The following is a 15,390-nucleotide window of genomic DNA, read 5'->3' as shown; positions in this document are numbered from 1 at the left end:
TCCTACCTGCTGCAGTAGGCCTTTTTTTCCTGAAAATACGATATTTCATGTGCTTCTAAGACAATGTGTTTTGGTTCATTCCGCTGCATTTGTAACAACGTGTCTATGTTATCATGCTTATTTCTCCTAGTGTCAGCATCCATTCAGACTTTCTAAACACAAAATTAATTAAGGCTGTATCTAATGGTGGCTCAGACCTTGACCTCATCATAAGATACAGTTAGGTACGGGGAAAAATGGTCCACAAACGGAATTTTGTTGCAGTAAGAGGTGTGTTGCAGGGGTTTCCTTACTCTTTCCTTTATTTCTCTTAAGTATCTGGCTTGGAGCCAAGGATTTGGGATTAAGTGCCTCTATCGATCTGGTGTGGAGTGACAGCACTCATAGTCCCTGAAGTAATGATTTGCCTTTGTTGCCTAGCTGAGAGGGAGATGTTATCCTCTTTCAAATGGTTATTCAAAAGTGCTGAGATTCTATGAATAGACAAACAGTAACAGTTTAAGGGATATAAAGCTGGATGTGCTATATGGCTTCAGGAAGCTAATACTCTTAGATATTAGAGGCTTGATGTTTCTGATGTATTATTCTCTGCCACTTTTCATACTAGGAATACAGCCCAGCAAGACAGTCTCTTTGGCAAGAGAATGCATAGGAGCTCTGCTTCACTTTCATTGGGTTTTTTTTTCTGTGTTGCCATGTCCATTTGATATGTCTGTGGTTTTTTTTATTTACAGAGCTGGCGGATGAAACGGCAGATTGGTGTCTGGGGGAGCTGGGGTGAATGGGGCAAGTGCAGTCGGAGCTGTGGTGGTGGAGTCAGCTTTCGGCAAAGGCGCTGCTATTCCCAAAGGTGAGGACTAACCTCCTTTTTCTTTCTTTAAATGTGTTTTTCTGTTACTGAGATCCTGCACTTCTGTTCCAATATACCTCCAGAACAAGAATGACCTAGTGTTTGATTCCAGGGTAATAAGTCACCTGCGTTCACTTTGAGATGATCCTCGGCTTCAGTCTTGTCACTGCTGTTTTGAATAGTGCTCTCTTCAACACATCCTTGCTTTGGCTCCTCTGCTAGAGCACAGCGGTTTCTCTGTGCAATCAGGTAATTGGTATGGCAGCAGAGGTTCAACTAGGTCTAACGTGGCAGGCCTGGGGGAGAGGGAGGAGAGTCCAGAGCAGTAGGTTTCTCTCCAGAGAGCCGATGATGGTGCTGAGATTTTCTCAGGCTTATGATTCCCAGGAAGGTAAATTGCCCCAGAAGAAATGGAAGAGAGTGGAGTCGGCTCAAGTGGTGTTAACACTGTGCTGTCTCATTTGCAGCTGGGTTAGATGCAGTGAGGACGATGTCTGGGACTGCACCTGTTGGGAATGATGGACCTGAAAGATCCTGAAAGAAAATGGAAAAAAAAGCCAGAATCTCAATAATATCCTGAAAAAACAGCCTCTTCATGCTTAGAGAAATGAGAGGTGTTTTGATTTTTTTTTTTTTTTAAATAGAAGAATCCAGAGTTATGGAGCACTGCTTCTTCCCACCCAGAATAAAGAAAGGTCTCTTTTGAAGCTGCCTATTATGATATACAGCTGTGTGTTATGGTAGACACCTGTCAGAATCCCTGGGGGCCTGTCTCTCCATTTTAGGAATACCAAGATATTAGACATTTGTTGGCTTTTCAGATCAATTTCTTCCATAACTTACTCTCTATCATTCTCAGCTAGAGACATTTGGCTGGAATGAGGGTGTTGCACACTTTCCATGGGCATGTTTAGATCTTCCTACTATGCATAGTATGCAAGTAAATGTGTGCATGATAGGTCACGTGTGTACATATTCTAAATAGGCCGCTACCCTCTTGCTCATAGCATGTTTCTGGTTCTGGTAAGGACACCTCAGCTGTGTGTCGGTGGAGAAAGGACAAAAAGTTCTGCTTCCATTATTTAGTGAAAACGTGACCCTGAAGAGTTATACTGCAATCATTCATAGTGTGTGTCTCTTTCATGCTAGAATGCAAACCATAACAGAAAATGTCACTAGAAGATGCCAGCTTCCTCTAGTAGAAAAGTAGTGTGTTTTAGTTATTTTGTGGCTTCAGGAAACCCTGTGAGGGTGATATTCTCAATGTGAAGGTGACTTGTAATATCTGCCATGAGATGATTTTTTGCATGTGTATTCTTCAAAGAACTTCATGTTGGTTTTCTTTCAGGACAGAAGGTGATTCCAGTTGTGTTGGACCAACTCGAAGCTATCGGTCATGCAATGTTCAGGTACAGTGCTCTCTTTGTGCTCTGTTTTTTGTCTTTGCTTGCCTGTTGCTCCTTTTCCCCAGATAAACACCATTCTTGTTCAGAAGTAATATGTCATTATTAGGTTTTCTTCTCTGGCATCACTGGTGAATGCTGTTTGCCAACAGGACCCCTCAAAAGCATATTGATTTTATGCCGCTAATTTCAGATGAGAAGAGTAACAAATAAAAAACAATTTTTTGTTGTACACCTAATTGTCCTCCTTTTCATAATGGCCCAGCGCAAACATTTTCTCCTCCAAACAGAGCTGTCCAGAAGGCTCACGGGATTTCCGGGCAGAGCAATGTGCAGAGTTTGACGGGACAGAATTCCAAGGAAAGAAATACAAGTGGCTTCCTTATTACGGAGGTAATGACAAACATGTAGGATTTCTCTTCATCCCTGACTATCAGCAGTATGTTCTGAAGTGACTATAATGTTTTTGCCTGTAGTATCCTGGCAGGGGGACTTCCTTAGCTGGAGTAGTAGGCAGGGTGTTGGCAAGGAAAAAACTGCTCTCATGAAGACACTGGATGCATGGGCCAAGAGACATCTCTCTCTGCAGCAATACATAGTTCTCTCTTGTAACAGCCATTCTTTCAGAAACATTGCCCAGGAGTGCTGGAAGAAGTGGCGGCTAGGTCCTAAAATATTAGAGAAGCAGAAGCTTTGCTGTATTTTTCAATATAGATGAAATATTACTGGAGCACATGAGAAACAAATGCATATAATTGAGTGCTTCAGAAAATATGACATCTCTCGCAATTGGCCCATGCTTTCTTGAGGAACCAGTTCAGAAGGCAGGTGTAGGTCCTCACTGTGCTTTGATATGTTATCATTCACACCAGTTTAAAAAATTATGAGGGATTTCAAGATGGATTTAAAGTTTTGCTTGCTGGCCGTTAAGATAACAGCTCCCTTGTGTTCTGTACCAGCACTTGTTATTCTAGAAAGCCTTGTACTCCAAGGGAGCATAAGAAGAGTCCTACTAAGGCATAACCAAACATCACCTGGCCCGACATCCCTCCTCCACTACTGGCCAGTCAAGGTGCCTGAGGAAATGATTGCATACAGTGAGGCTTTACCAGGGTACTTTTCCAGCCTCCAGCAGTTTGTGACACAGGAATCTGTTCAATATCTGTCACTTAATATCAGTCCACCTCTCTGTTTCTGCTCCTGTGATCTAAAACCAGGCTCCTGATGCGTTAGCAAGCTATTAGCCATAGTATATAATGTGGGTTTTTTCCTCTCCTAACAGCGCCCAATAAGTGTGAGTTAAACTGTATTCCCAAGGGAGAAAACTTCTACTACAGGCACAAGGAAGCAGTGATAGATGGGACTACCTGTGAACCTGGCAAGCGGGACATCTGTGTAGAGGGAGTTTGCCAGGTGAGTCACCTTGTTGCTTCTTGCCTTTACCATTGTGACTGTCAGTCTTTCTGTTGCTTCCCTTTGTTCTACTTGGCCCTTCATAATAACACCAAAAAAGCCGGATCATTGCATTTCTGAGGTGCTGAGGAGCATGCAGACAGCATTTATCTATCTGTCTCTGTGAAATAGAAGATGCCAACTGTCCTTTCTCTGACAACTCCTTCCCCACCTTCTCCTGACTTCCCAGATTGCCTAGGTTCAGGCTTTCTTATTAGATTGGCCATTTTTTCTTTCTTTCCTCTGTCATTATGGTTTATTCATATCAACGCCGCTGTGCTCTGACAGGCTGTTGGCTGTGATAACATGCTGGAATCTGCCAAGAAGGAGGACAAATGCCTGCAGTGTGGAGGAGATGGCAGCACCTGCTATGGTGTGAAGGGCACTTTTGATGTGGCAACCCTCCCCAAAGGTACAGATGATCTAGGTAGTTTGGACAGGTGAGAAGGGGAGAGTTAAACCTAAAATCAAGCTGCTACAAGAGCTGGTGGAGACACCTGCTCAAATGGTCATTGTAGGCAGGCTTGGATGTTCACCGGAAATGTGGCTCTTTGGCTGCTTTAGCATCAGAAAATGTATTGATGGCCTTGTCTTGGGAATCACTTCCTTAGTCTCAGTACAGACTGAAGTACTTGCCATGCTGCTGGTGTCTTTCCCTGCTCTGTCTCCAGCAAGTGCTAGAAATATACCGTATGAATATAGCTATATACCTCTTTCATAAGACTGTCCTCCTGTCCAGTGTCTTGATAGCCCCCCAGGATTGGTGCAAGGCTAGAAATGGGACTGCATCTTCTGCATTTGGCCAATTTTGAGTAATTTCAAGGTAACTGCACTGTGGTCAAATCTCTCTGTGTTGAGCTCCAATACAATGCCTGCTGAAATCTCAAAGATTTTAAAATCTAAAAAACAGACTTTGCACTGACCCTTGCGCTTACTTTGCTAAGGTGTAGTTGGAAATTTTTAGACCTGGACTGACCTGTGGATAGTTTTGGGTGAAACTATTCAGAATGCAGATACAGTGACAGCTGAAATGCTTCAAGCCACTATCATAATGATTATCCAGTTGTTCAGGGACCAATGAACCCATGAGCACCTCCGGCACAGGAGAGTGACTGTGTGGCATCCACAGACAGATATTGAATAATTGTCTTTATTCTCAGGTTACAATCAGATCTTCATCATCCCCGTGGGAGCCACCAGCATCTTAATTAAGGAAGTTATGCCCAGCAGGAATTTTCTGGGTAAGCCTGATGTCAGAATCTGTGTTTCAGCCCATTTAGATTCCAGCCATTGCTTTGAAATTTGATTTTCAGATACACCAGGCTTTGGGATGTTTACCTTGAGGGCTTGATGTGGCAGAGGGTAAAACTCTCTGAAAGTCAGGATCTGACTATTGAGTTGAGTCGTTAGTTATGCTCAGCCCTGAGCTTCAGGTTTACTTCATTTTCTTTCCTGTGATAATCTTGCTGTTGGGTGGGAAATAAAAAGAATAAACCATGTTCAGACTTCCTGCCTGGCACTTACAAGGAGTCTAGTTGATGCAGCAAAATTTGGCTATGAGTTCTGCTGGTTGCTTAGTGAATGTAAACCCTAATTCTCCCTGCCACCCAAAAGTTTGGGATAGGCTGCTTTTCCCCATAGATGTTTTGGGTATTTGTCTGCACAACCTTAAACTCAGGTCATGCTGCAGAGGGCAAAAAGGAGGTGGAAAAGTTCTCACCTAGTTTTCCTAGTTTTCTGGGCAGGGCTGAGGAAATTCCAGGGGAGAAAGAGTCTTCTGCTTTCTGACTTTTCCATTGTCCAACGCTTTGGACAGATCAATTTGGTGATGTTTTCCTTTGCAGAAAACTGTATGCGGCACCAAAGTCTTCTGAATAGAATGTCTGATGAACAGGACAGTGGTGTAGAGGCAGTGGGGTGTGAAGCCCACATCTTAACGGCAAGTGGGACATAGGCTGTGTCTCAGTGACTAATAGTGGGGATTGCAGAGGCAGAGCTGGAATATACTGGAAGCATTTGATTGTGCAGCAAAAAAATGCTTGATCTGCAGCAAAGCTGGCAAGAACCACTGTCCGAATATGAAGCAGCTTCTGGCAACAGAGCATTACGGGGGAGCAGTATTGTTGGAGGATGATGGTCCCATTTTTTTGCTACGCCTGCAATGCAGTGTTGAGTGGAAACAGGAGCATCCCTGATGGGTTCTTATGGTCCTCTTTCAATGTGTGAATGTGCTCCACTGGTAGATGCTGCCATATTAGTTTGTTGCCACACTTAAAGGGTAGTAATACTGGTGTAAAGGAGCTGGGGTTCAAGTAGTGGATCTGAGAGCTCTATGGATTGCCAATACCCTAGAAGTCTAGAGTAGGCTCTGTCTTGTGGTATCTGGAGCCAGGTGTCAGGCTATAGGTGTGTTAATTTACTGCCTCTTTTTTTTTTTTTCTGGCACATGGATTTGTCCAGCTGTCAAGAATGTACGAGGGGAGTATTATCTGAACGGGCATTGGACCATTGACTTCAGCCGAGCACTGCACATAGCTAGCACGGTTATGCACTATGACCGTGGCTCGGAGGGTGATCTGGCCCCAGAGCTCCTCCATGCCCAGGGTCCCACCACAGAACCCCTCGTCATTGAGGTAAGTGGCCGTGCCTGCCCCTCGCTGATGCTCTTGCTCTCTCACTTTGCGTAGTAGCCCTCGCTTTGTGCAGCGGGGCAGCAGGAGTGCATCGGTAGGGACCATGTGGGGAAGACTGGAGAAGTGATGGTGCTGTAGGTGGGGTCTGGTTCTGTTGCCGAGAAAGGAGCAGGGCAAGGCTTGATGTTGGCTTCCTGCCTATTCCCTTGGGCTCTGACTTTAAGGGAGCGGAGAGTCAACACCGAATGGTGTTGGGGCAGGGACAGGTTCTAGGGCACTGCTTGTTCTAGTGTGCTGCAAGCCAGGCAAGGGTACTGACTGTTACAGGAGCAGCTGGACCTTCTGCCTCTGAGAGGGGCGAATGCCCCCTTCTCCGAAAAATAATGCTCTCTAGAGTATCATAGATGGAAAGGAGAAAATACAGCGTAGAGAATAAGTGCCCCTTGAATGGGAAGGAAGCAGGTCAGCTCAAACCCTCAGACATAGTGGGGAAATGCTGCGAATGCAAAAAGTGCTGCTGTTGTTATTTCCCTGACTTCATCCCATGTTTTCACAGCTCATCAGCCAGGAGCCGAACCCAGGGGTACAGTATGAGTACTACCTGCCCGTGCAAGGACAGGCCCCGGGTTACAGCTGGAGCTATGGTTCCTGGAGTGAGTGCAGCTCTGAGTGTGGAGGAGGTAAGGGGACAGGATCTGGTCTCTGGTGGCTGGTGTGGGGTTTATATCCACACCCTGAAGACAGTGTGACTGTGTGCTGCCCTCTGCAGCTGCTTCCCAGCAGTCTCCCGCTGGAAGACAGCACAGGTATCTGGAGGGGGCAGCTAAGGTTTTGCCAAGGGAGGGTCACACATGGAATCACAACAGGACTGTGTCCCCTGCCTTGTCCTGTCTTATTTTCCATGCCCTAATCCTCAGACGTGTTACTAGGATCTGTTAAGAATCTTCATAAATAGCTTCTGTTTCATTTTGTTTTGCTTCAGTTCTTCATGTCCTGTTCAGGCCTTTTCAACCACTTGAGAGGTTCTCTCCAAACTGACTTGGCCTACATAACTGAACCACATCATTCCGCTCTACCAGAGCCTGGAAGATTCCCTCTCTTCAGGGGGACTGTCAGGTCTCACAGAGTGTAACGTCATGTTCCGTTTACAGATTCTGCTGTGGGCAAAGTTATGGATTTTAAGCTAAATATCAAAACAAAAACCCCCAATCAAACAAAAAAACCTCTTCAGCTGACTAATACATATAGTTCCTATCAGACTGTTCTGGTCGTCTGTGCTGATGGCCATTATGATTGCTTTTGCCATATTGTGGTTGAAGGAGATGATATTGTCTTTGCTGGGCACTCTTATCCTGTAGGAAGAGTTGCAAGTTGTCCTCCTGTATGCGCTCTTCACAAGACTGACCTTCTGAGTCTAACTGGAGGCTCCCAGCTCTGCTGCTGTTTACTGCACACACCATGCTGGGTTCCTTGATAAGCAATATATGGATATGATGCTTCCCTTGTGAGTCTCAATCCATAAGATAACAGGGAAATGCCCTTCAGCTACACAGAACTATTCTGTCTCTCTTCCCCTTCCAGTGGACTCCTATACTCTGGGGAGGCATCATTCATACTGTCACTATTGACAGACCGAGAGCTGCACCTGACTCTTTTCCAGGTTGGCTGGGATGAGTGTGGATTCTGCTCTACTTTAGAAACTCGTTTTGCCAACAGCAGTGCATTGCAAACCTTGTCCTGGGTGACTTGCACTGATCAGGATACTCTCTTGCTTCTCCTTTAGGTTTCCAATCACGCTTGGTGTTTTGTACCATAGACAATGAAATTTATCCAGACTATATGTGCAGGAATAAACCACAACCAGACAATAACCGGACATGTGGCCGTCAGACTTGTCCCCAGACAAAACGGTAAGATTTCCTTTCCTCTTCTGGACTCTGAATTCTTTCTGAGGTGCTTCTGAAACCAAGAAAAACAATGACCCTCTCGCTTCTCCTGCCCTCCAGCATGGTTCTCTCCAAGGAAATGTTATACTTCTTGGAGAAAGCCCAAGACAAAGGGTGGTGTTGATAACACTGTGATGAGCATTTCTGTGTGCACAAGGAAAGGACTTAATACATCTTATGTTCATTTTGTAGACCAATTAGATTTGCTTTCCAGAGTATGATTGTGGAAGATAGTCTTCTAGCCCATGTAGGAGATAGGAAACAGATTCTCTGGTTTTTGTTCTCTTCTACTGGAGCTTGCAAAAAGAGAGGACTAGGTCAGAGGGTGTCATTTTAATGTAACTTCTGCATTCCCAGTGTCCTTGCTTTTAGAAAGGAATGAATCCTCAAATATTTTCATCCTGCGGCATCTTCAAACCCTTTTACCCAGCCATTTCCACCTTGTCTCTTGCAGGCATAGCCTTGCAGTTGGCTTCACGTGGCTTTTACATGCGCATTCAGAGCTGTAGCCAGAGCCTTAACTGCGTATCTGGTGGGTGCAGTAGAGGCCTGTGAGAGTGCAGTTGTGGGTGAGAGGGCACTTGGAAACCTAGGAGCATTTCTGAACACATGGTGGCCTGTGGCTACTTGTTTTAAGTTCTTTAAATCCTTTGTTCTGTGTATAAAGGACTTCTTACATCTATCTGCCACAAGCCTGGAGCCACAGTGGATCACGGAGGTCTCATATGAAGAGGTAACAAGGAGAAGGAGGTTACAGAAAGTACAGGAAGGCAGCTGCTCTCTTCTGCTCTCCGCCTAGTTGCCCACTGAAGTCTGTGGGGATGTGGGGGCTTTCCTCTTTGGTGCTGGTGGTAGCAGTGGGTGGTGCTTTGCTTTTGATTCTTGCCTGTGAAAATAGTGGTGGAGGGTGCTGGCTGGCAGCTTTGCTTAGGTGGTTGTGCGTGCTTCTGGTAACTTGATTCTTATGGGACTGAGAAGGGGACAGTTTCTTCACAGCTTTTGGCTGCTTGTCCTGACAATTGTTGGGTTTTCTCTAGAATCAAGGTAGAGAGGCGAAGGGATGTTCTGGAAGATTTTTGTTTGGTTTATTGAGATAAATAAAAGAACAGAAAAGAAAAGAGAGCATGATGGATTGGACAATTGAAGCATTGGCCAGGATGCCACCATGCCATAGCAAAAGCCTCAGAGTTTCTCGAAAGCTTTCCTTTCTTTGGCATGTGCCCTATAGCAGGCAGAAAAGTGCCTATATACTGTGACGAGTACAAGGACGAGTACAGGTACAATACTTAAAACGTACACTGAGGTATGAGAAGTAAAAAAAATCAAAAGCAAAATAGTTGTTCCTCAGCAAACTGCTAATAGCTTAGGACTTGCAACGCTTTGCCCTCTGATGAGGGCCTGAGCCTTATGGTTGACCTTGTCTTACAAAGGAAATGAAACAAGTGTCAGACAAGATGTCTTGTCTCGCAATTGAAGGAAGCTGTAGGTGAGCCTATCCAGTTGATACAGCCTTTCTAAAACTTTGCATTTGCTTTACAGGAGGCAAAAAACAGTTTTGGGTTGTGGTTTTTTTTTTTTAGCCCCACTGGAAGTTCTGAAAAATCTTGATCAATGAATTTTTTTTTTTTTTTTTGAGCCCTGCAACCACACCACTCAAAGTGACTTCTTGCTGCAGCTGTTGCCTTTCCAAAGGGAACATCTTATTTTATAGCAAAGGCTGTTCAGTTTTGGGCTGGTATCTGCATCTTTAGCAGTAAAGAAGAGTATCTTAAGGAGATGAACATGTCTTCTCTTGGCTGAGTCTGCTGCAGAGTTTCTGGTAGGGTGTGAATGGGAATTGGCTGAAACTCAGTTTAGGTGTGGTGAGGGCAGACCAGAGAAGCAGCTGGAAGGATAGAGGAGAAAACATGAACCACCTTCACACCCTGGCTGGGACACCTGACTGCAAGGGGAAGTAGCAGCTGACAAACAGATCACCATGATGCTCACCTTGCATCACTAGTGCTTTTTGACTGTGCACCACGCTGGAGTCGTGAATGTTGTCCTTGATGGACCAGGTGGATCAAGAGCCCATCATGTTGCCCCTGAAGCCAAGCCATGTAAGCTGTGCTCCTGGCTACCTGGGCAGCTCTGAGACACAGGAGTGGACAAGGGCAGAGATTTTAGCATCCAAACAGTCAGATTGTTTTGTGGACGTTCCCCCTTCCATTAGCAAGGGTGTATCATTTCTGTGACAGTTTCAGCAACCAAACACAGGACAAAATCTATTTAAAGTTTTTGGTTTTGTTTTGTTTTATTTTATTTTTTAATGTGAGTGCTGCCGTTAGAGAATTTGGCCAATGGGAGGAATAAACCAGCTTTCTACTGGCTGTCAGTGAAAAGTTCACAAGCGCTTCTGAGAGCGTCTGGCATGGTTTGCAGGAAGAGTGAGGTCTTGGCTTGGTTTTATTGTTTCTGATAATGGCTGGAGTGTAATGGGTGGTTAGGCTGGTGTGGGTTGCTTTTCTTTTAGCTGATCTGGATTGTTTTCTTATTTTCTTCCTTTTTTTCTTTGGTGTCCCATTCACACATGACATTTTTGCGGACATCAAGAGACCAAAAGCCATGGAGAGAAAACTTCCCCCTCTGGGAGAGCTCTGCACTTCCATAGAAACATGTGTTTTGTAGTTGGGGGATTTGTCTCTGGAGTGGGGCTCATGCTCTGCATTGCCAATTAAGCTGGGCAGCGCTTGGTCAAATGGGAACTTGCCTCTGACTCTGTTCTGCAAAGGGACATTTTCCCTGTCTGATTACAACAGCAACCGCCCCTGTGCCTCTGGGCAGTTTAGCTGGGCTTACATTTGTTTGCTCGATTCTGTGACCTGCAGGTGGAAAACAGGGGAGTGGGGACCCTGCTCAGCTACCTGTGGTGGGGGCACCCAGACTCGCTCCGTCTACTGCGTGGCGTTCGACGGTCAGAGCTCCCAAGGGGTGGTGGATAACTCTGAGTGCATGGCCTTTGCGCAACAGCCTCGCAGCAGTCAGCCCTGCAACATGAGACAGTGTGCGACCTGGAGCACAGGGCCCTGGTCAGAGGTGAGTTTCTGTCTGGGAGGCAACCGCTGCTTGGCACGTACCAAAGGAGGATCTGCCAAAGCTCGGGGATGAAGAGCCAGGCTCCTTTTCTGGGGCTGCAAAAGGTGTGTATTCCTGGATAGGTGCTGTGCAGAGGTATAGGACTTGTCCCTGCAGTCCTCCAAACAAGTTCTCCAGCTAGCTAGCAGCTATGCCCTCCTGTAAACACATGCCTGTTCCTCAAAACCGTGTGTGCCCCTGCACCCCTGTTGCTGTTATTGTATGTGCCTTCTTCTAAAGCACAAGTGAATTTTCCTCTTTTAAAAGAAGTACATGTATGCTTGCAACATTTGATTTACGATCTTGTGGTGGCACTTTGGGTGGTGCAGCAGCATAAAATGCAACTTTGAGGCAAGATAACCCAGACTGAAAGTCCTATTTATGTATTTATTTTTAATTTTTTCTCTTGTGAGGTGTGAATACTGAGATGACTTGAGGGTTGCGGAGTAAGAGCACCGTATAGCAAAAGCACCAAGTGTCGTGCTCTTAGAAACTTGTTCCTAAGTGATTCATTCTGGGGTTCTCAAAAGCGTCTGTGTTTCATGCACTCTCGGACAGAGAAGGTCACTATAGTAAATGAGTGGCTGAAACTCATCTTGGAAACTCATCTAAAGTAATTCACACTGGCCTCAAGTTAATGCTCTCTGTAAGAGGCCTTAGTAATTCATGGAGAAGTAGTCTGGATTCCAGGAAACACCACTGTGAATTTAAGAGGGCGCTGAAAATGTCACAAACCAGTTACTAGTATAGAAGTTGCTCCACACTGTAAAAATGGAGCACAAGGTCTTCAGGCAGAAGAAAGGAGCAACACAAGAACCTAATCTTTTATCTTCCCTCGAATTCTTCACCTTGAGTTGATTTTAATCAGGAGTTAATAACAAGAGATTCCAGGTATTTTCTGCCATTTATTGTTCTCAATGTATCCTGCAGTATTGATATTTTTCCAAAATGATTCTCCATGTCTTCTTTGGTAGAGATCAAGAGCAATGATGTGACTAGGCTGAAATCATCCAGTGAGCTCCAGATCCCCCAGACCCTATCCACCATGCCTTAATGTCTCTTCTACAGTGTAAACAACTACTCTGCTAACTCCCATCCCAGAAGATGATTTTAATGATGGTTGGTTGGTGTAGGCAATCTCAAAATGGTGCTCTGCCCTAATGTTAGGGAGCACAGACTGGAAACGCAAGTGGAAACCAGGTGCTTCCTTGTAATTGTTGGCCCCCTTTCTGCAGTGCTCAGCCAGCTGTGGGGAAGGGGTCCAGACCCGGACCGTCACCTGCAGAACGCAGCAGGGCTCTCAGGCTCAGGACTTTGCTTGCCTAATGGAGCCAAAGCCATCGGCCACCCAGCCCTGCCTTAAGGAGAATTGCATCCAGGAAATCGGCTGGCATGTTGGAGACTGGGGCCTGGTGAGCATTGCACTTTCACGGTTCGGAAATAACTGATTATTTTGCTGTGCTCCTCACAAACAAGCTCTGATCCGTGCAGCCTGCACGTTGGCTGAGGCTGGGAGTGCATGTACTGCTTCATTGCCAGTCCCTTGGCGCGCAGTTGCGTTGTAACTGGCACTAGTAATGCTCCAGTTAATCTGCTGCCTGCTTTGTATGCAGCTGCTACAAAAATAAAGCCTTCTGAGGGGGGGATTATAGTTTCAGTGACAGTGGGAAAATGCAGCCAATAAACTGAAACAATCCACTCTTGCTGCTTATTCCCGATTCTTCGTTCCATCACTGTGAATACTGGAACAGCTCTCTGACTGAGTATGGCTTGGAGCCCCAGTCTTCAGGACTGGTCATCACGTTTAGTGATATGGTTTAAAGTACATTTTTGTAATTCTTCAGATAGACTGTGCTTCAGCTGGATTAGTCTTGTCTTTATGGAGGGAGCCAGACTGCGTTCAGTCCAGGAAGAGCACTGTGGGGAGGAGAATAGGGGTAGATCCGATGTATCAGGTGACTTCTAAACACTTTTTTTCTTCTGTGCTAGCCAGAGCAGCTTCTTCTGAGTTAGAACATGTTACATCTGGTTCTTCATGAGATGCAGGCCAAGTTTTAATAACAACTAAAAAAGTCACATACCTTAATCTGATCTTTCCTGGCCCCTGGCTTTCTAGTATCAGAAGAGCTCCTACCTGCATCTGAAAAAAAGAGAGAAGCGCTCTCCCAATGTTTGTAGAGCTTGCCATGAACAGACGGGTTACACAGATACCTTGTCCTCTCCCCTCCACTGAGCTGCTGCTCATTGGTCCCTCTTCATCCACAGCTTCCAGTGAGAGAAACTCCAGTTAGCTCCTTACAAGAAAGCCACCAGTTTGCTTTCCCATTGTAAACTGTTGTTCTTGAATGCATGGTTCAAAACTGACCCTCCCACCGCTGGTGGATCCCTGTAGTATTGAGATGCCTTCAGACTGGGCTGAAACAATTCACTCCAGCTGCTTATTGCAACTCCCTGCCACGCCGCTGCGGGTAACGGCAGCTCATCTGGATGTTAGAGGCTGAGCATGGCCGGGAGCCTAATGCTTCAGGGCTGGGTGCAACATTTGTTTGAAGTGTGGTTCTGTAATTGTCCAGCTGAAGTATTGTTTGTCTTGTCTTGGTGGAAGAAGCTGTGCTCAGCCTGTGGCTAATCATGCAGCAGTTCCACACTTCTGGTCTGTGGGGCTTCTGCATTTGGCCTCTGCTGCCTGCTCACTTGCCTTCTCTCTGTGCCCAAGTGTTCGAAGAGCTGCAATTCAGGCATACGGACACGCCAAGTCATCTGCGCTGATGGCGACTCCAAATTCTACAGTCCTGAGACATGTAAAGCCATCCAGCCACAGAAACCAGCCACCCTGGGTAGCTGCAACGTGCAGCCCTGCTACCTGCCACAGCGTGAGTGGTATTGCTGCACACCTAGCTTTTCCTAAGATGTTTTTGTTTAGGAGTAGAAATTCCTATTTCTGCACCAGCTTGTGTTCTCAGCTTTTTGTCTGCCTGTCTCCATCCTGTGCATTTATGTCTTGTGTGCGTAACCATGGCATCTTCAGAGTCCCAGCACCTGTGCTATTTGAAATGTGTGTAAGAGGCTTGGGAGCAATGTTGGTGTGTGTCCATTTTGAATTCAGTATCCCGTGATGGCTCTGTCCCAGTGTGTGCTGCTGACTGACCTCCGGACTCCCAGTCAAGAAGGATGGCAACCTAGGCAGGCTCAGTAGCTAAAACCTACAGCCAGCTCTCATCCCTCTGTGGACCAGCTATAAAGGAGGCACAACTGCTCAGAAGGTTTTGGTTGCTTTCTGTGTCTTGCCTTCATGCCAGAGCTGAAATGCTGGCTTTTGTCTGCCTGCCCGTCACAGGTCACTGTCCTGACAATCCAGTCGAATCCAATTGCTGCTCAGCAGCTGCTCCAGGAGATGAGAAACATTTTCATCAGCTTGTGTTGACTCCTGGATGTATTTGCAATTATTAGAACATAGGGCTGGACTAACTGCACTTATTTTGTGTGTGTCTCTCTTTGCAGAGGTCCCCAGTATGCAGGACACTATGGGATACGATGTCACTCGCCAGTCCTTGCTGACACGTTACAACCCAAACAGCCCTGCCACAGGTTTGGAAGAATTTTATTAGTCTGGGGGTTTGATGATTGTGGACTTGAAATAGGGTGTGGTAGGGGGAAGGTTCCTCCTTTTCTTAATTTCTTTCATTCTTTTTGTGGGCTTCTAGGAATTCATGGAGCCAGGGACAGTGTAGATTCTTTTACGCTGATAGTGAGCAGTATCTGAATCTGTCCGTACAGAACAGACTGTACAGTATATAGATCCCACGGTCTGGCAGCATGACTTACGCAGTGGCTGAGAGAAATACTGCCCAAAGCAGACCATAGAAAGAGGAAAGGATCATGTGAGGGGACCACAGTAATGTGGCAGGTGGTTTCTTATGGGACAGCAGGAAGAATGGTCAGGGCAGTGAGCAAAAGAACCTCAGAACAACCAAATCTAGAAGAGTAGGCCA

General features: G+C 45.8%; 1 protein-coding gene across 6 annotated transcripts in view; it reads left to right on the top strand.

The window, feature by feature from the left end:
* The window catches only part of PAPLN (papilin, proteoglycan like sulfated glycoprotein), a 56,432-nt gene that overhangs the window by 25,645 nt on the left and 15,397 nt on the right, over positions 1-15,390 (top strand). For 4 of the 6 annotated variants that reach the window (XM_074584715.1, XM_074584719.1, XM_074584713.1 and 1 more), the window contains exons 3-16: positions 735-850; positions 2,199-2,259; positions 2,544-2,646; positions 3,536-3,666; positions 3,994-4,117; positions 4,866-4,946; positions 6,166-6,338; positions 6,895-7,018; positions 8,122-8,248; positions 8,952-9,017; positions 11,152-11,359; positions 12,634-12,810; positions 14,115-14,271; positions 14,900-14,986. In XM_074584715.1, the coding sequence (XP_074440816.1) occupies positions 735-850; positions 2,199-2,259; positions 2,544-2,646; positions 3,536-3,666; positions 3,994-4,117; positions 4,866-4,946; positions 6,166-6,338; positions 6,895-7,018; positions 8,122-8,248; positions 8,952-9,017; positions 11,152-11,359; positions 12,634-12,810; positions 14,115-14,271; positions 14,900-14,986 (1,735 nt within the window). The remainder of the gene's footprint in view (positions 1-734; positions 851-2,198; positions 2,260-2,543; positions 2,647-3,535; positions 3,667-3,993; positions 4,118-4,865; positions 4,947-6,165; positions 6,339-6,894; positions 7,019-8,121; positions 8,249-8,951; positions 9,018-11,151; positions 11,360-12,633; positions 12,811-14,114; positions 14,272-14,899; positions 14,987-15,390) is intronic. The other 2 variants (XM_074584718.1, XM_074584717.1) reach the window with 1 other exon arrangement.

This window comes from Larus michahellis, chromosome 4 (genome assembly GCF_964199755.1).
Source record: "Larus michahellis chromosome 4, bLarMic1.1, whole genome shotgun sequence".
Taxonomy (NCBI): Eukaryota; Metazoa; Chordata; class Aves; order Charadriiformes; family Laridae; genus Larus; species Larus michahellis.
Note: the sequence above shows the minus strand (reverse complement) of the source record. Positions and strands in the feature narration are given on the sequence as shown.